The sequence below is a fragment of the Equus caballus genome, chromosome 30 (genome assembly GCF_041296265.1).
Source record: "Equus caballus isolate H_3958 breed thoroughbred chromosome 30, TB-T2T, whole genome shotgun sequence".
NCBI lineage: Eukaryota > Metazoa > Chordata > Mammalia > Perissodactyla > Equidae > Equus > Equus caballus.
In genome coordinates this window covers 36,597,090-36,612,541 of record NC_091713.1, presented here as the reverse complement: position 1 = coordinate 36,612,541, position 15,452 = coordinate 36,597,090, and the positions used below count along the sequence as shown (strand labels likewise).

Sequence of the window (15,452 nt, the reverse complement as noted above, 5' to 3'; positions counted from 1 at the left end):
AGAGGCTGCCTTTGGGTGAGATTTAACTCTTTTTTACGTGCTTTCCAAATTGTCTGTGATAAGCCCATGTTACTTTTACAATCACCTTGCCCCAAATTCGTAAAGAACTTACTTATATTAAAAATCAGATATATTTAAGAACAAGCCAATGAAAAGACTGTCGGGGGCTCGTCAGTCGGGAATCGATGGAGCCGCCTACCTTTGTGAGTGGTCCTCCATCTTAAACAGTGTGAGGATGACTTCGTCAGTGTAGGTCTGGGCCAGCAGGTGAAGGATCTTCTTTATGGCCGCTTGGGCAGTGTCTTCAGTGATGCTGCTCATATTGTGGTAGATGAATTGGATGATCTCTGGCACCTGAAGTGGGGGAAGGGAAGAGCAAGGTTCTTCCTGGACCCTCAACACCAGCGCATCAGGAGTCGCAGAACCAGGTGCCGTGTAAAGTGTGGGGGCCGCGCACGATGAGTACTAGGGTCTGCAGATGGAAGAGGTCACCGTCCCCCACACCCTGCCCTGGGCCGGCCACACCCGCATGGCTGGGGGACGTCCTGTCCCCGTACTTTAAGAGGGACCAAATAGAGGGCAACCAGGAAGGATGAGCGGGGCCATGTCTCAAAACCAGATCATGAAGAAGGACGCAGGAATCTGGGGCTGCGTGACTTGGAGAAGGGAGGGCAGGAGCCGTAAAGACTATCACGGGGCTTCTCGGTGTTTGCTGGCCACGGGGACCAGAAGTGGTGTGGCCACACTGCCTGGACTTGAGTCTCACCTCCCTCCTTACCAGCTGTGTGGCCTTGGGCAAGTTTCTCATCCTCTCTCTGCTTTCTTTCCTCATATAGAAAATGAGAACGATTTTACTCAACTCAATGGTTCTGAGTTAACACATCTAAATTGGTTGGAATCTTGTCTGTCACATAAAATGTGCTCAATAAACTTCTGTTATTAAGGCTCATAGGCTTCCCATTTCTAAAAGGAAAATGGTTACTTCCTCGCAGACTTACTGTATGAATTAAATAAAATAAGTGAATAAGGCTAGCACCGTGCATGGCACCCAGTATTAGGAAAGTCTGAATATTAACTGAGTTCTGCATAATCCAGAAAGCAGCTTGGGTCAGGGACTGGAAACAGATCTCAGCTCACTATAAGGTAGAACTTTCTAGTAATGAAAGTGGCTCACAAATAAAAATGAGCTATGGTCTAAGGTAGTGGGCGTCCCAATGAGCTTCCAGCAGAGGTGGCTGCCCCAGGGTCAAGGGTGCTCCCGAAGGGGTGACAAGCATCGAGTGTGAGGTTGGCGTGGCTGACCTCGGGGTAACCTTCAAGCCTCAGAGCTTATTCGTGGTCTGCTCTGAGGTTCAGACGGCTCTCCAGGCCAGAAAGCGGAGAGGGTGAGGCCTGGGAACCGCTGACGGGCCCATGGTGGAGGCATCATGAGTGAGAGGGAGAAGTGCGTTAGTCCACTAAATATGAGTGAACCCACCAGTCCATGAGAGCCTTACAAACAAAAAGGGCAGGGAAAATATACGAGGCTGTCTTAATTTTACCAGTCCCCCCTCTGACAAAAGATCTCTGTATTTATATCTTGTTCATGTCAGTGCCTCATAACTTCATGTATATACATATGATATAGATAGATAGAGATGATAGATGGATAGATAGATAGATAGATGGATAGATAGATGGATAGATAGATAGATAGATAGATAGATGGGTGGGTGGATGGATGGACGGACGGACGGATGGATAGATGATAGATAGATGATATAGATAGATAGACAGCTGGGTAGGTTGGTAGGTAGGTAGATAAATAGATGACAGGTAGGTGGGTAGGTAGACAGATGATAGATACATAGGTAGGTAGATAGATGATAGGTAGGTAGGTAGATAGATGGATAGATGATAGGTAGATGGATAGATAGATGATAGATAGGTAGGTAGATGGATAGATAGATAGACAGATGATAGGTAGGTAGGTAGATAGATGATAGATAGATAGACGGATAGGTAGGTAGGCAGGTAGGTAGATAGATGGATAGATAGGTAGGTAGATAGATAGGCAGGTAGGCAGGTGGGTAGGTAGTAGATAGATAGATAGATAGATGATAGGTAGGCAGGCAGGTGGGTAGGTAAGCGAGTAGACGGATGGACACAGCTCTGTCTTGACCATGCATTCTCCCACCTAAACGAAGAAGCAGGCGCCCACAGGTTCAACATGTTGCCTGGAAGCAGGAGAGACGAGTGAGGTCTCTCCTGCTCCTAGGAGCCCATCCCAGGTTCCTGCCATAGTTTTGATCCATTCTTCTTCCCTTCCTGGTGGAGATGGGGGCCTGGTGCGCACCTCTTCCCACAGAGGGGCCTTTAGCACAATCACAAACGATTCCTCCTTTAGTCGTTTCTCTGGATTAGTTAAAAGATCGCGATTCCTCAAACCCCACCCCATAGGAAATAAAACAGAACGAGATCCAACACGGAACAGAAAGGAAGAATCTTGAACTTGACCTGAGGCATCAAGTCCCTCAGGGCCGCTACCTTGCCAATTTCCGGCATAGAGGACTTGAGGATCATCGTTAACATCTTGGAAGCGGCACAGACGTCATGCCTGCTGGCGCTGGTCAGGGCCTCCATGGACACCATCAGCACATCCGTCCTCTCCTCGGGGCTCAGGAATTTCCGGAAGAACTGAGGAGAGAAGAGCAGCCGTCTCTGCACGTCGGCATCCCGCTCTGGGACTGTGCAAAGCCTCTGGACTCCGAGGAGACGGTCAACCAGGGGCCAGTCCTGGCCAGCATCTGGCTCGTCCACGGTGTGAGGCCAGGCTCCAGAGTGTCACCAGCTCCCAAGTCCCCGGGGAGGAACAACAGCCCAGACAATGCGATACAGAGGACAGCCCGAACGTCATTTCTGTTGGAATTTGGGACACAATTAGGCAATTCCATTGGAAACGAGTTCTGTTGTCCACGGAGTTTATAGCATTCCAAAGCAAGTAGTGCCTGCTGCGGTCTGAACAAATGTGTCTCTTGTCTCTGAATCCACGCATCCCAGTGGAGCTCCCCGACTCAGACAGTGGTAAGTGCCAGCTCTGTGCCCGGCTCTGCTGCTGGGAGCTGCGAAGACCACAGACAAGGCGCCCAATGCCTTTGCCCTCAAGGAGCTTAACGTCAGGTCAGGGCAAGTACACGGGCAGCCACAGAGCAGTGGGAGAAATGCTAGTAACAGGCAGCATTGAAGGGGCATTGAAGCTAGACCTGGGAGACCAGAGAAGGCTTCCTAGAGAAAGTCCCTCCAAAGCCCATGGCTGGTAAAAACGGGGGAAAGAGTTCCAGGAAGAGGGAACAGACTGCGCAAAGGCAAGAAGTGGAGAGGAGCTCAGTCTACTACTGCGTCCTGAAGGGAGACCCGGGCCAGGTGGGAAAGGGGAATCAAGGCAAGATGAGGCAGGAAGGGGAGGACGTAGGAGGATTATTCAGGGCCCGGGGGGCTTCCGTATAAGAACAATGGGGAGTCGGTGCAAAGTCTGAGGGGGAAGAAGACGATGATATTTGTACTTTAGAAATAATTCTCTGACCAGAGTGCAGAAAATGGTGTGACAGGAGCATGGCTGGAAATGGGGCCATCAGCGGGAGGCTGTTGCAATGCCCCAGGCAAGAGATGATGGTGTCCTGAGTCACGACAGACAGTGGGGCTGGAGCGGAGCGGGTGCATTCAAGAGCGACTTAGGAGGTACAAGGGACAGACTTGGGGTTGAACTGGACGTGGAGAGGGAGGCAGAGGAAAGAGGGCAGGGTGATTTGGGATTTCTGGCTGGAGCGACTGGAGTTGCCTGAGCCTGGGGACACCACACCTAAGGCAAGCAATACGCCTTTGCTGAACAAACAAAATTAAAGTGGGGCCACAAGGCCCAATCTGTGGGTGGGGAACAGCGTTGGCTGTACCTCTATTTCAGAAACTCTCTCCGTGACCTCAAACCGGCATCAACTCAAGTGCAGCTGGGGCAACGCCCCTCACCGCTCCAGCCTGCGGGGCCACAAGACCTTGAACTTCGGGGGCATTTCCCCGTGTGGGGATTACTCTTCTGTGGCCCCGCCAGGCCCTCCACAATCTCTCCTCAGCCCTCTTTACCACCCCCTCCCCCCCGGCAAACGCTCCCACCTGGGCCTCCCGTCCACGGGGGAGAGCAGGGTCGTTACCATCGTGAGATCCTGTATGTTGGCAAACCACTCCCCACGGAAATGCTTCTGCAGATCCTTCAGGATGCTCTCTGTCTCCTGTTTCATGCCTCCAATCCAAAAACAACGGTTAAAGGGCAGGGCCTTAATAAGGCCAAAGACACACCCTTGCCCACAGGCCCTCCAAACCACAGAGACCAGCAGAGTTCCGTGGGTGGAATAACGTTTGCCCGACAGAATGGGGAGAGTTCCCTGGTGCCAGGCCGATGGGTGGAGGGAAACTGCAGCTAGGGAGTCTGTGTGGTCCCCTAGCAGCCACGTTCCTGCCTCAGGCCACCCGGGGACCGTTCCCATCCCCACCCCCATGCTAAGCCAATGCCCTAATGAGAAGTACATCCTGCTGAATCACAGAAGGCCAAGGTTTCTGAAGGTCCCTTTGGGGGACATTTTCAAATTCCCCTGGCACCCCTGTACGTGTGTATGGCCATCTGTAGCTTTGGTTTTCCCGGGGAAGAAAAAGTCTAAATCAGGGATTCTCAGATTTTCTCCCTGAGAAAGGACGTTCCTTTTCCCAGGCTTATACCTAGTACTAGCCACGGGGCAGCTGGGAAATACGAGGCCCGAGTTGATCTCCTGGGTGGCTGTAAGCCTAGCTGCCCTTTATCCCAAGCATCTCCTAGATCTCTTAAAAGAGGGCACTGCCCCAGCAGTGGGTTTGGAGTTCATCCAGACAAAGCATATTTACTCCAGCGCCCCCACAAGAGAGGACCACCCTCGGATGTCCCTGACCCAAGGTCGGCACTCAACGCCTACTGCTTCCTTGCTCCCTGGGTCCCCACAGCTGCAGCCACGTGGCCATCCAGGCTCATGCCACTTACTTCGATGAAGCACGAGGATTTTGAACAAGTAATGCAATGCCTCTGATGCCCCCACGCCGAGCTCGTAGCTGGGGTTCATGCACGAGAGGCCTAAGAGGCCCATGAGCTTGCCGCTCATGGAGAACTCCATCACGTGCTGCCAGGAGGAGGAAACTGCTTACTTCTCCAGCATCCTGGAAGGAGCTCTGCCCCACAGCGACCACCAGCCCCCTCCAACCTCCCTCCTTTCCCACATCACTCAGTCATTGGCCCGTACGCGGCCCCTCTCCTCCCCAGCCCCACACTCTGTCCTGCTAAGAGAAACCTTCCAGATCAGCACCCGGGAAGACGGGGCAGCCAGACCTCTGAGCACGTTAACCAGCAGAGAGCGGTGGACCCAACCCAGCTGTCTAGGCCAAAGCCCCCACCCAGGCCAAGATGCAACCGGCCAATTGGAGCTCCCCAGGCCAAGGGCAATATGCCATGGGAGCAGAGAAGGACCCCTGCAGAGCCACAGGCTCAGTCAGGCCCCCTCCCCCTCCAACGCCGTACAGAGAGGCGAGGCCCACTGATCAGCCTGTCCCCTCACCCAAGCACTCACCGACAGTTCCGGGAAATTGCAGACAAACCTCAGCATCCGGGAAATGGTGCCCAAGGCCCGGGTCTGTTCGTGAACTTTGTCTGACAGTGTTAACCAAGGCAAGATGATCTGGAAAGGGAGCAGAGAGACTCCACCAGCACCTCCGAGGGGGGTCCCGCCCCGCCTTCCTTCTTTGTCTTGAGTCCACCGCCCCACTGACCAAAAGATACCCGGGAGGTGGCAGGGGGCGCCGGCGTGCGCAGCCCGGGAACGCACAGAGCAAGGGGTGTGTGTGACGGTCTCTGGCCGTCCACCTGGTACCTTCTGAGTCTCTGCCTACAGGAATGTTTGAGGACACGGCTGCACTTTGGAAGAGGCAATGCAAAGCAGAGGGCCAGGAGGGGCAGGATGAGGTGGGGAGAAACGGTTCCCGCCACAGCCTGGAACGCAGTCCCCCCGCTAAACCAAGGCCGCACCAAAGTGGTCCCTAAAGGATGAGACTCAGAACCACCCATTTCTGGAGATTAATAATAATACTCCTAGTGACCACCTCGGTCAGTATTCCCTATGTAAGACCTCACTTTATCCTCCCAACAGCCCTAGGAGATAAGTACTGTTAGCACACAGGCCAATCCCCCACTGCGTGTCCGGCTTGGTGCAAACCTTTGGAAAAGTGTGTCCCACTTCACGGCTGCTGGGCAGGTGCCCATCGGGGCGGCCTGTCTGCCAGAGCATCAACCCCCATCGTGGACATTCATATGCAAAAAAATTAAAGTTAAAAAAACCCCACCACCCATACGTGCTACCCAATGTAAAAGTTAATTCGGAATTGATCACAGACTTAAATTTAAAATCTACAACGATAAGCTTCTAGGAGAAAATATTTGAGACCTAAGGTTGGGCAAACATTTCTTAGATAAGACAACAAAACTATAATCTTAAAAGAAAAAAATAACAATTTGGACTTCATCAAAATGAACACCTGTTACTCTTCAAACAAAGCTGTTAAGAGAATTAAAAAACAAGCCACAAAAAAGGAAGAAAACATCAGCAAATCACATATCTGACAAAAGACACATCCAGAATATATAAAGAACTCTCCAAACTCAAAAATAGGATAGCCCAATAAAAAAAGGCAAAAGATTTGAACAGACCCTTCATCAAAGCAGATATATAGATGGCAAATAAACCCATGAAAAGATGCTCAACATCGTGAGTCATTAGGACAAAAAGATACCACTATGCACCTACACAGTCACCCAAAATAAAACACACTGACATCAGTGTCACTGACATGCCCGCCCCATGGCATAGTGGTTAAATTTGGCGTGCTCTGCTTCAGCAGCCTGGGTTCAGGGTTTCAGGTCCCCGGTGTGGATCCACCCCACGCATCAACCATGCTGTGGCAGCATCCCACATACAAAGTAGAGGAAGACTGGCACAGATGTTAGCTCAGAGTGAATCTTCCTCACCATAAAAAAAAAAAAAAAATTGATGGTTTTTCATTGGGATGTCATTAAAAGCAATCTCTAAATTTAAAAAACACACACACACTGACAGCACCACGTGCTGGCAGGGACACAGAGCAACTGGAACTCCCATACACGGCGGGTGGGAATGCAAAATTACACAGCCACTTCTGAAAACACTCAGGAAGCTTCCTATGAGGTTGAACATATGGGTGCCATACAACGCAGCAATTCCACTCCTAGGCATTTACCCAAGGGAGGTAAAGAGCCAACGTTCATCCAACAGCCTGAATGCATGTGCTCATGGCAGCTGTATTGGTAACGGCCCCTAGCTGCAAACAACCCAAACGGTCCTCAGTTGGAGAACAGACACACCGCCTGCGACCCCTCCAGACAATGGTGAGACAGAAAGGAGCAGACTGCTGGAACATCACAGCACCCATGAATGGCAAATACACTAACGGAGAGGAGAGAGACCAAGTGGCCACAAACTACGTGATTCTACTCATGTGACATTGCAGAAAAGGCAAAACTAGAGAGACAGAAGACAGATCAGCCACTGCCAGGGGCTGGGGTGGGAAGGAGGGGCTGGCTACAGAGTCCTGGGGGAATGTGGGGGATGGCAGAACAGCTCTGTGCCTCCATCGTGGTTCTGGACACATGACCGTGTGCGTTTGCCAGAACCTGCGGAACTCTACGCATCTACAGAAAGGGTGAATTATACTGTGCATAAGTTGTACCTTAATAAAAATATCAAAAAACAAAGACAAAAAAAACAAAAGAAACCCTTAGGAAACCATGTAGACCTTAAATATTTTTGCAAAAATGACCCTCTTTCTGAGCCTGCTGTGCAAAATCAAATGTGAAATGATGTTGTCTTACGCTGTCATGTAATTTTGTAGGAAAAACTATGTCTAAAATATCCACACTGGATTTTCTGTTTTAAGAACTACCTCGAAGTAGCGAATATAATCTAAATTTTGTTGCCTATAAAAATATCTATTTTTATCATTTTAATTTCATTTATCAAGATAAATCGATTTCCCCCACTGTTTTCTATGAAGAAACTATTTCAAGTGGTGTTTTGGGTGAGCACCATTTATCTCTGGATAATGAGGACCCCCCCCACCCCCGAGGAGGACCAGAGCTCAGCATCTCCCCATGAACCCCAATTACAACAGTGCATCGGCTGGTCTGCTGATGACGAGGTTACCTACCAAGCCCAAAAATGCTTCTCCACAAACATACCAGAAAGGACACATTCCAAAAGAACTGTGTCACCAATCCCAAGATGGGGAGATTTCCTCTCTAGACATGGCTCTTGTCAACGTCTTTTTATATCTGCACAATCTTGTCTCCTTATTTGTAGTCAAACCTAATGTTTTCTCCAAAATTCTATCACCTTAATTCATGACCATCCTGTTCATGCAAGTTGGTTTCCAGTGACTCTTGGCTATTTCCCCAATTCAAATTCTCCCTCGGGGGATGACAATTTATCATAACTGAGAATACTCAAAAGGCTCTAAAGACAGTAAAGGAGCACTCTGCGATGCTGGGCGTCTCCTGTGGGACTACATTAGGAGGACAAAGGTGGGCCGGATGGGGGAGGCCTGGGGTCTTCTCTGTCACAGAGCAATAGCAGCCGCTGCAACAGGAAACTGAAGAAGATTAAAAGTCCGACACAGATACAAACGTCATTACTGGCAAAGCCCAAAGTCCAGATCCTGGAAAGAAATGAATCCCAAGGCTGATGGCTGCGGTTCTCAACACGGGACTCTCGGAATGGGGAAGACACAGGAACTGGTCTCCAGGAGATTGTTGGGCCTCCTGAGGTTTGAGAACCGATGGCCTCTGCGTGGCAGCAACACCCAGACTGTCCTCACGGTCCATTCCCTTCCTCCCAAGACACCAGGATTCACTCAGGGTTTCTGCAGCCGCCTACCTCCAGGAAATTCTGCAGGATGAGCATGTTGGGGCCCGTCCCGTCCATCACGAGAGCGTGTAACATGTCGTCCAAGGCCTGGATCGTCTGACAAGCGAGGAGACGTGGGACATCAGAGGACGGAGAGCCACAGCGCCAGCGCGGCTCCCTGGCCCCTCAGACCCCTCCTCGGGGGGCAGGAAAGTGGGGGCAGGGGGCGCCACACTCTGATCTTCCCAAGGGCTGACCTTTCTTGACCTCCCTGACGGCTGGACCAGGGCCAGCCCAGATGACAGGCCAGATTGTAAATCATGGTCATTGGGCAGCTCTCCCCGACGAACACAGCCCCGTGGGATGGTCGCCACTAGAGATTCTTTCTGTTAGATTAAGGAAACTTCTATTTTTAAAACCGAGCATTCTTGGCAAGATCTGGCAGTCTCTGGGTCAGTCATTCCACACGATCTATGAGATTTATCATTAGATTGTGTCCTCCTCCTAAGACTGAGGCTGCCACAGAGCTAGAGAAACGTGGCCTCAGCGAGGCAGAAGGACACGGGTAGACGGGAGCACGAGCCACTCCTGGGGAAGTGGAAGAGGGGCGGAGGGCCTGGGAGCTAAGGGGACAGGAGGGGCCTCGGGAGACAAGCCTCCCTGCGGAGGTCACCAGCCAGACGCCGCCGTGGCGTTACCTGCAGGTACAGACTCGCGCTCTCCTTCCTGTCTAGACTGGGCACGATGAGCGGCAGACAGAACGTGCTGGAGATGCCAGCACACACCAGGTCCAGCTTCTGGGACATGTAGAAGTGGGGATTCACCTGGCTGTGGGGAGACGGGAGGGAGGACAAGAGGGCTCTGGGGACATTTGTGAGAGGCGGTGTTGTGTTTCTGGGACCCCATGGAAGGAGCTGGTCTGCTGCTCTCTCTGAGGCCCAGGAAGCAGTGGGCGCCGGAGCCCCTAAACGCTTTCCAACGGCCTCCTCGCCAGGGAGTGAGGGCCCTGATTCTGGGGGAGCCTTCCTCCGACTGGATGTCCTGACAGGGCTTCCAACAGTGAAACGAGGGGACAGCTCCACTCCACCAGGATGCAGGTAGATGAGGTGGCGACATGGGGCCCTGCTACCCACAGCCCCCAAATCAAGTACCCCTACCTTGCCCTTCCTCCCAACCCATTCTCAGCATCGGAGACCCAGGGGCTCAGAGGAGGCAACAGCAAGGAAGGAACCTCAGGGCCACGATGCAGAGCATGGCCTGCTGACGCACGTTGCTGATCAAGACCTCCGCGGGCTCTTCAAGGATGAACGTCTAGACAGGCCAGAAAGAAACCAGCGCTCCCCTCAGACAGAGGCGCCAGCCCTCGGCTCCAGGACTGGTCATCCTCACCCCGGGGTGACCTGCTCCCAGCAGGGCCTGGGGTTTCCTCACCTCAATTTTCTTGGCCAGAACAGTTTTGGGGAAGTAATCGTCCATACTGCCGTCTGCCTGGGCACGAACGGCCGCGCTGAGGGTCACCACAGCCTGTAGGAACTGCAGCTTGTCGAATTCAGACTAGGAGGTAAGGCAGAAGGCGCGAGCCTGGCCTCAGCCCTCGGCTCCTCCTCAGGCCGCGCCTGGGACCCGCGCCTGGGACCCGCGCCCCAGACACAGCCCCTCACACCCAGCAGGACCTCAGACCAGCCACAAGGGATTGCTCGCTCGATCTCCTCGGCCCAGTGTCCCTATCCCCTAGACGGACACCCACCACTGTCCTGGCCCTCTGTAGCCCTCAGGGGACGGCAGACTGGGGTGTCTATAGAAGATCCTTTCCTATAGGTCCCGTCCGGCAGCCTGGCCACCTGAGACTGCCCGGGTCAGGAGGCCACACCAGGCTGAGCTTCCGGGGGCTGCCAAGCCAGGCATAGCGTCCGAAACCCAGGGCAACACGAGCCCTCATTTTTCTCTCCTTTCCTCCTCAGCTCTCAAAAAGTTCCAGAAAATTTCCTTACCGCGTGTTCTTGTTGGAGAAATTCCAGAATAAAGTGATAGGCTTCTCTTTCTGATTGGCGCAGTCCTGCAAGGGGATGTGGTCAGGAGGAGTCTGGCTGACCCGCTCAGGCGGAATAGGAGGGCAGAGCCACCCCACCCCGACCCTCTGTCGAGAAGGTGCAGGAAGCATCGGGGTGGGTGTGCCGGCTCCTAGAACAGGCTGCTCCAGGCCTCATGCAGACCTCAGGGGCCTGAGTGGAGAGGTAATCACGTGGGGCCGTGGTCAAGGATTTTCTGCACCCAGCACAGCCAAGGATGGAAGAGCAACTGGAAAGAGAGACCTTTAAGTCACCCGTATTGGCCATAAATTATTGGAGCTGTCCTAGAAGGGCTTTGAAACCCTGAATGGGGATGGACTGGAAACCCCCCGTCAGTCTGGGAACCTCCCTTGTCAACTGGGCTGGCATAGCCCTCCGGACAAGCCGCCCTGAGCAGGCACCCAGATGTAGACACGGAGGCTGGGGGTCGAGGCTAGAAATAGAGCCTGTCCACCGCAAAGGACATCGGAAGGGGATGAAGCGAGAGAATGGAGATGGAGGCAGCCTGGGACCTGAACAACGCGGGAGACCAGGCCCGAGTTCAGGCCGTTTCCCGTGAAGGGAGCGCCCCGGGTGTCGCTCTCTCTTAAAGGTCAAAACTCCTGAGTCCAAAGCTCAGCTCTTCCTCTTTATCAGCCCTGTGACCTTCAGCCAACGGAACGCTCTCAACGTGCGTTTCCCCGGCGTACAGTGGGAGAGATGCTAGTGTCTATCGTCGGTGTGAGGATCAAGTGAATTAATGCATGTAAGGAGAAATCTCGAGCAAATCGGGTTCCCCAAGTTTCTGTTCTGTCATCTTAACAGGGGACGATAGTCACAGCACCTGTCACTGTTACGAGGTTTCAATTCATGCATTCATGTAAACAACTGAGACTAATGCTGGCACATAGTAGGAGGGCCATGAGTTCATTCCTCGGCATGCGTGCACCGGGCACCTGCTACATGAAAGGCACCCTCCCAGGCAGAGCTTACAGGGTCGCACCTATACAGCGCGGGGGTGCTTCATGGGAACTGCTGTGAGGTATCCTTCTGAAGGAAGTCTTTTTGCATTTGCGCATATAAGTTTGTATATCTACACACAGGGCAGGTAGAGAAAATCTCATTGCCTGCATTGGCGTGGTCCTGAAGGACGTGAGGAGCAAGCCATACAGACATCCAGGGAACGCAGCCTAGAACAAAGGGCAGCTGACGCAAAGGCCCTGAGGAAGCCACGCCTGGCATGCTCATGGAACAGCAAGGGGGCCTGTGTGCCTGGAGTGGAGGAGCGAGGAGAGCGAGGGGAGACGAAACCAGAGCGGCAATGGGACAGGTCGCGAGGGCCTTATGAAGCCTGTTGTGAGGACTGTTGTAGGGCCTGTTGTGAGGCCTATTGTAGGGACTGTTGTAGGGCCTGTTGTGAGGCCTGTTGTAGGGACTGTTGTAGGGTCTGTTGTGAGGACTGTTGTAGGGTCTGTTGTGAGGCCTGTTGTAGGGACTGTTGTGAGGCCTGTTGTAGGGACTGTTGTAGGGTCTGTTGTGAGGCCTGTTGTAGGGACTGTTGTGAGGACTGTTGTAGGGTCTGTTGTGAGGCCTGTTGTGAGGCCTGTTGTAGGGTCTGTTGTGAGGCCTGTTGTAGGGACTGTTGTGAGGACTGTTGTAGGGTCTGTTGTGAGGCCTGTTGTGAGGCCTGTTGTAGGGTCTGTTGTGAGGCCTGTTGTAGGGACTGTTGTGAGGCCTGTTGTAGGGTCTGTTGTGAGGCCTGTTGTAGGGACTGTTGTAGGGACTGTTGTAGGGACTGTTGTAGGGACTGTTGTGAGGTCTGTTGTAGGGTCTGTTGTGAGGCCTGTTGTGAGGCCTGTTGTGAGGCCTGTTGTAGGGTCTATTGTGAGGCCTGTTGTAGGGACTGTTGTGAGGCCTGTTGTGAGGCCTGTTGTGAGGCCTGTTGTAGGGTCTGTTGTGAGGCCTGTTGTAGGGACTGTTGTAGGGTCTGTTGTGAGGCCTGTTGTAGGGTCTGTTGTGAGGTCTGTTGTGAGGCCTGTTGTAAGGTCTGTTGTGAGGCCTGTTGTAGGGCCTGTTGTGAGGCCTGTTGTGAGGCCTGTTGTAGGGTCTGTTGTGAGGCCTGTTGTAAGGTCTGTTGTGAGGCCTGTTGTAGGGTCTGTTGTGAGGCCTGTTGTAAGGTCTATTGTGAGGCCTGTTGTAGGGCCTGTTGTGAGGCCTGTTGTAGAGACTGTCATAAGGATTATTGTTGTGACTTTGGCTTTTGCTCTGAATGGATGGGAGCCCCAGGCTGGGTTCAAGCAGGTGGCCTGGTCTGACTTTCGTTTTACAAGGTCACCTGGCTGCTCAGTTAGGCGGAGACGGGGTGGAAGTGGAGGGTCCTGTGATCATAATCTGGGGGCTTATACTGGGGAGGGAGGAGCGAGTGGTCACATTCAGCAGCTGTTTTGAAGGCAGAGACAACAGGAATCGCCACGGACTAGATGTGAGTATGAGAGAAAGACCGAAGTCAAGCTCTTGGGCCTGAGAAACCAGAAGGATCCAGTTGCATTGACCGAGATGGGAGTCCAGGCAGGAGTGCCGTTTGGAACGGGTTAAAGTTGAGATGTCTACTAGCCATCAAAAGGCAGTTGGATTTAAGGTCTGGAATTCAGGGACAGGATCAGGAACACAGAGACCAATCCGGGAGTTGGAGCTGTAGAGAAGGCTTCTAAACATCGGCTCGGGCTCTCCTGAGCAGCTGTCTGGTGGCTGAGGTCCAACTCACAGCGCCAGACAACGTCCCGTTCCCCGCCCAGCTCCAGGCTCCTCATCGAGGCAGGTCTGAAGAGGGACAGGGACCCAGAGCCCAGAGCTGTGAAGGGGGCGGCCAGAAGTGGGCACACTCGTGCCTGTTAAGTGACATCTCGGGCAAGGGCTGAGCAACCACCATCACCCCCGAGCCACTGCAGCCAGTCAGGACACAGCCCGGTCCAGGGCCAAATGCTCACCTGCTAAGTTGGGCGTCCAAGAGACATGCATAGTCGATGGTGCGAAGGTTACTCTTTTTCTGTTTTGCTCGTCAGAAGGGGGATTCATCTTCGAATTCGGGGCAGCAGCCAGCAGCTGGTGACGAGAGCAGGAGCCAGGCCAGGCGCAAGATGCTCCTACCTAGGAACGCAGTGTCTCCACTCGGGGGCGAAGCTGCAGGAGGCAGACTCTGGCCATTTACGAGAGAAGGCATCGGCTGAGTACTGCTGGTGCTGGGTCCTACTTTCAATCTCCCTTCCCCCCATGGGAGGACACAGCACCCTCCAAAGGGCCCTGCTTCATCCTCCCTTCCCAGGAGTCTTCCACTCCGGGCTCTTTCCTGAAATTCCAGACTCAGAGGCGGCCTCCCAGATTGTGGTGTCCATCCTTCTGCCTCTGGGAGTCTTGCTGGGAAAATCCTAAAGCCTCCTTGTGCTTATGGGGGCTTCTGCCCCCACTCTGCCTGATGGTAGGAGAGCTAAGAGCCCCCAAGTGTCTGCCCTTCCTGGAAGCAGCCCAGGGAAGCCTGCTGTGGACCAGGAGAAACTACGGCCAGCCCCACCCGGTTATCTCACTGCCCTGCTCTTCGGGTCCCCAAACTGGTGCACCCCATTGCTCACTGCTCTTAGAAGAGCCTCTGCTGCACCCCACACTCCCAGTCTTCTTTTGTGTCCCCCTCCTGTTAGCTGGTCTCGTCTGTCCTATCGCTGGGGAGCTGGCTCCTCCGCAGGTGGTCCCCCCAGAAACTCCTTGGACCCGACTCAGCACAACTGTCTGACCTACAATCGCAGATAAACGACATTATCCGCCATCCAGCAAGGCTGAGGATGTGGACGCCTGAGACCAGGATGCCCACAACCCCTCCAGGGAGCCCTGCAGTCGTCTCCCCTCCCACGGTCCCTAGGGCAGGGCTGGACCCGCCCCCACCCTCGGTCCCCTGCCTTGCCCTCACGTCCTGCCCCTTCCTTTGCCCCACCTGCCTGTCCCCCTCTACCTGACACGCTGGGCGCCTCAGATCTGGGGCACACGCTTCTCCTGGGCATCGTGGCTCCAGGGGGCGCTGTGCCGGGCATCCTGGAGCGGCCCCTGCAGGGCGGGAGGAACGAGGTCCCAGCGGGGGATCCCACCCCCACCCCGTGGTCTCCGGGGGGAGAGAGGGGCTGTGGGCAATCTTGTCCGGAGATGGGGGACAGGCCTCGCGGGGAGTCCCTCCGCGTCACCACTCCTAAAGAAGCCCCCCAGTGGTCCAGCTTTGGAGAGGGGGCTGTTTCTCATGAGCGCCTCCACTCTGGGCAGCAGGAGCTCCTGGATGGTGGAGACTCAGCCACGCTCTTCACTGACCCCTGTCTAGCCTGGTCCAGCAGAGGCCAGACCTCCCGAGGCTGCCAGAGTCCCCTGTCCTTGGGGAAGTGACTCC

The 15,452-nt window shown here is 53.8% G+C and overlaps 1 protein-coding gene across 2 annotated transcripts in view; it reads right to left on the bottom strand.

Annotated features, from left to right (window-relative positions):
- LOC111772344 (maestro heat-like repeat-containing protein family member 7) overlaps positions 1-15,094 on the bottom strand; it is a 35,744-nt gene extending 20,650 nt beyond the window's left edge. Inside the window, exons 1-12 of one of the 2 annotated variants that reach the window (XM_070255860.1) lie at positions 15,030-15,094; positions 14,017-14,225; positions 10,973-11,037; positions 10,413-10,535; positions 10,213-10,292; positions 9,680-9,809; positions 9,012-9,098; positions 5,622-5,729; positions 5,042-5,177; positions 4,185-4,273; positions 2,527-2,676; positions 200-354 (exon numbers count right to left, since the gene is read on the bottom strand). In XM_070255860.1, coding sequence (XP_070111961.1) covers positions 200-354; positions 2,527-2,676; positions 4,185-4,273; positions 5,042-5,177; positions 5,622-5,729; positions 9,012-9,098; positions 9,680-9,809; positions 10,213-10,292; positions 10,413-10,535; positions 10,973-11,037; positions 14,017-14,104 — 1,211 coding nt within the window. In that variant the 5' untranslated portion in view covers positions 14,105-14,225; positions 15,030-15,094. The other variant, XM_070255861.1, reaches the window with a different exon arrangement.
- Positions 15,095-15,452: the final 358 nt, after the last annotated feature.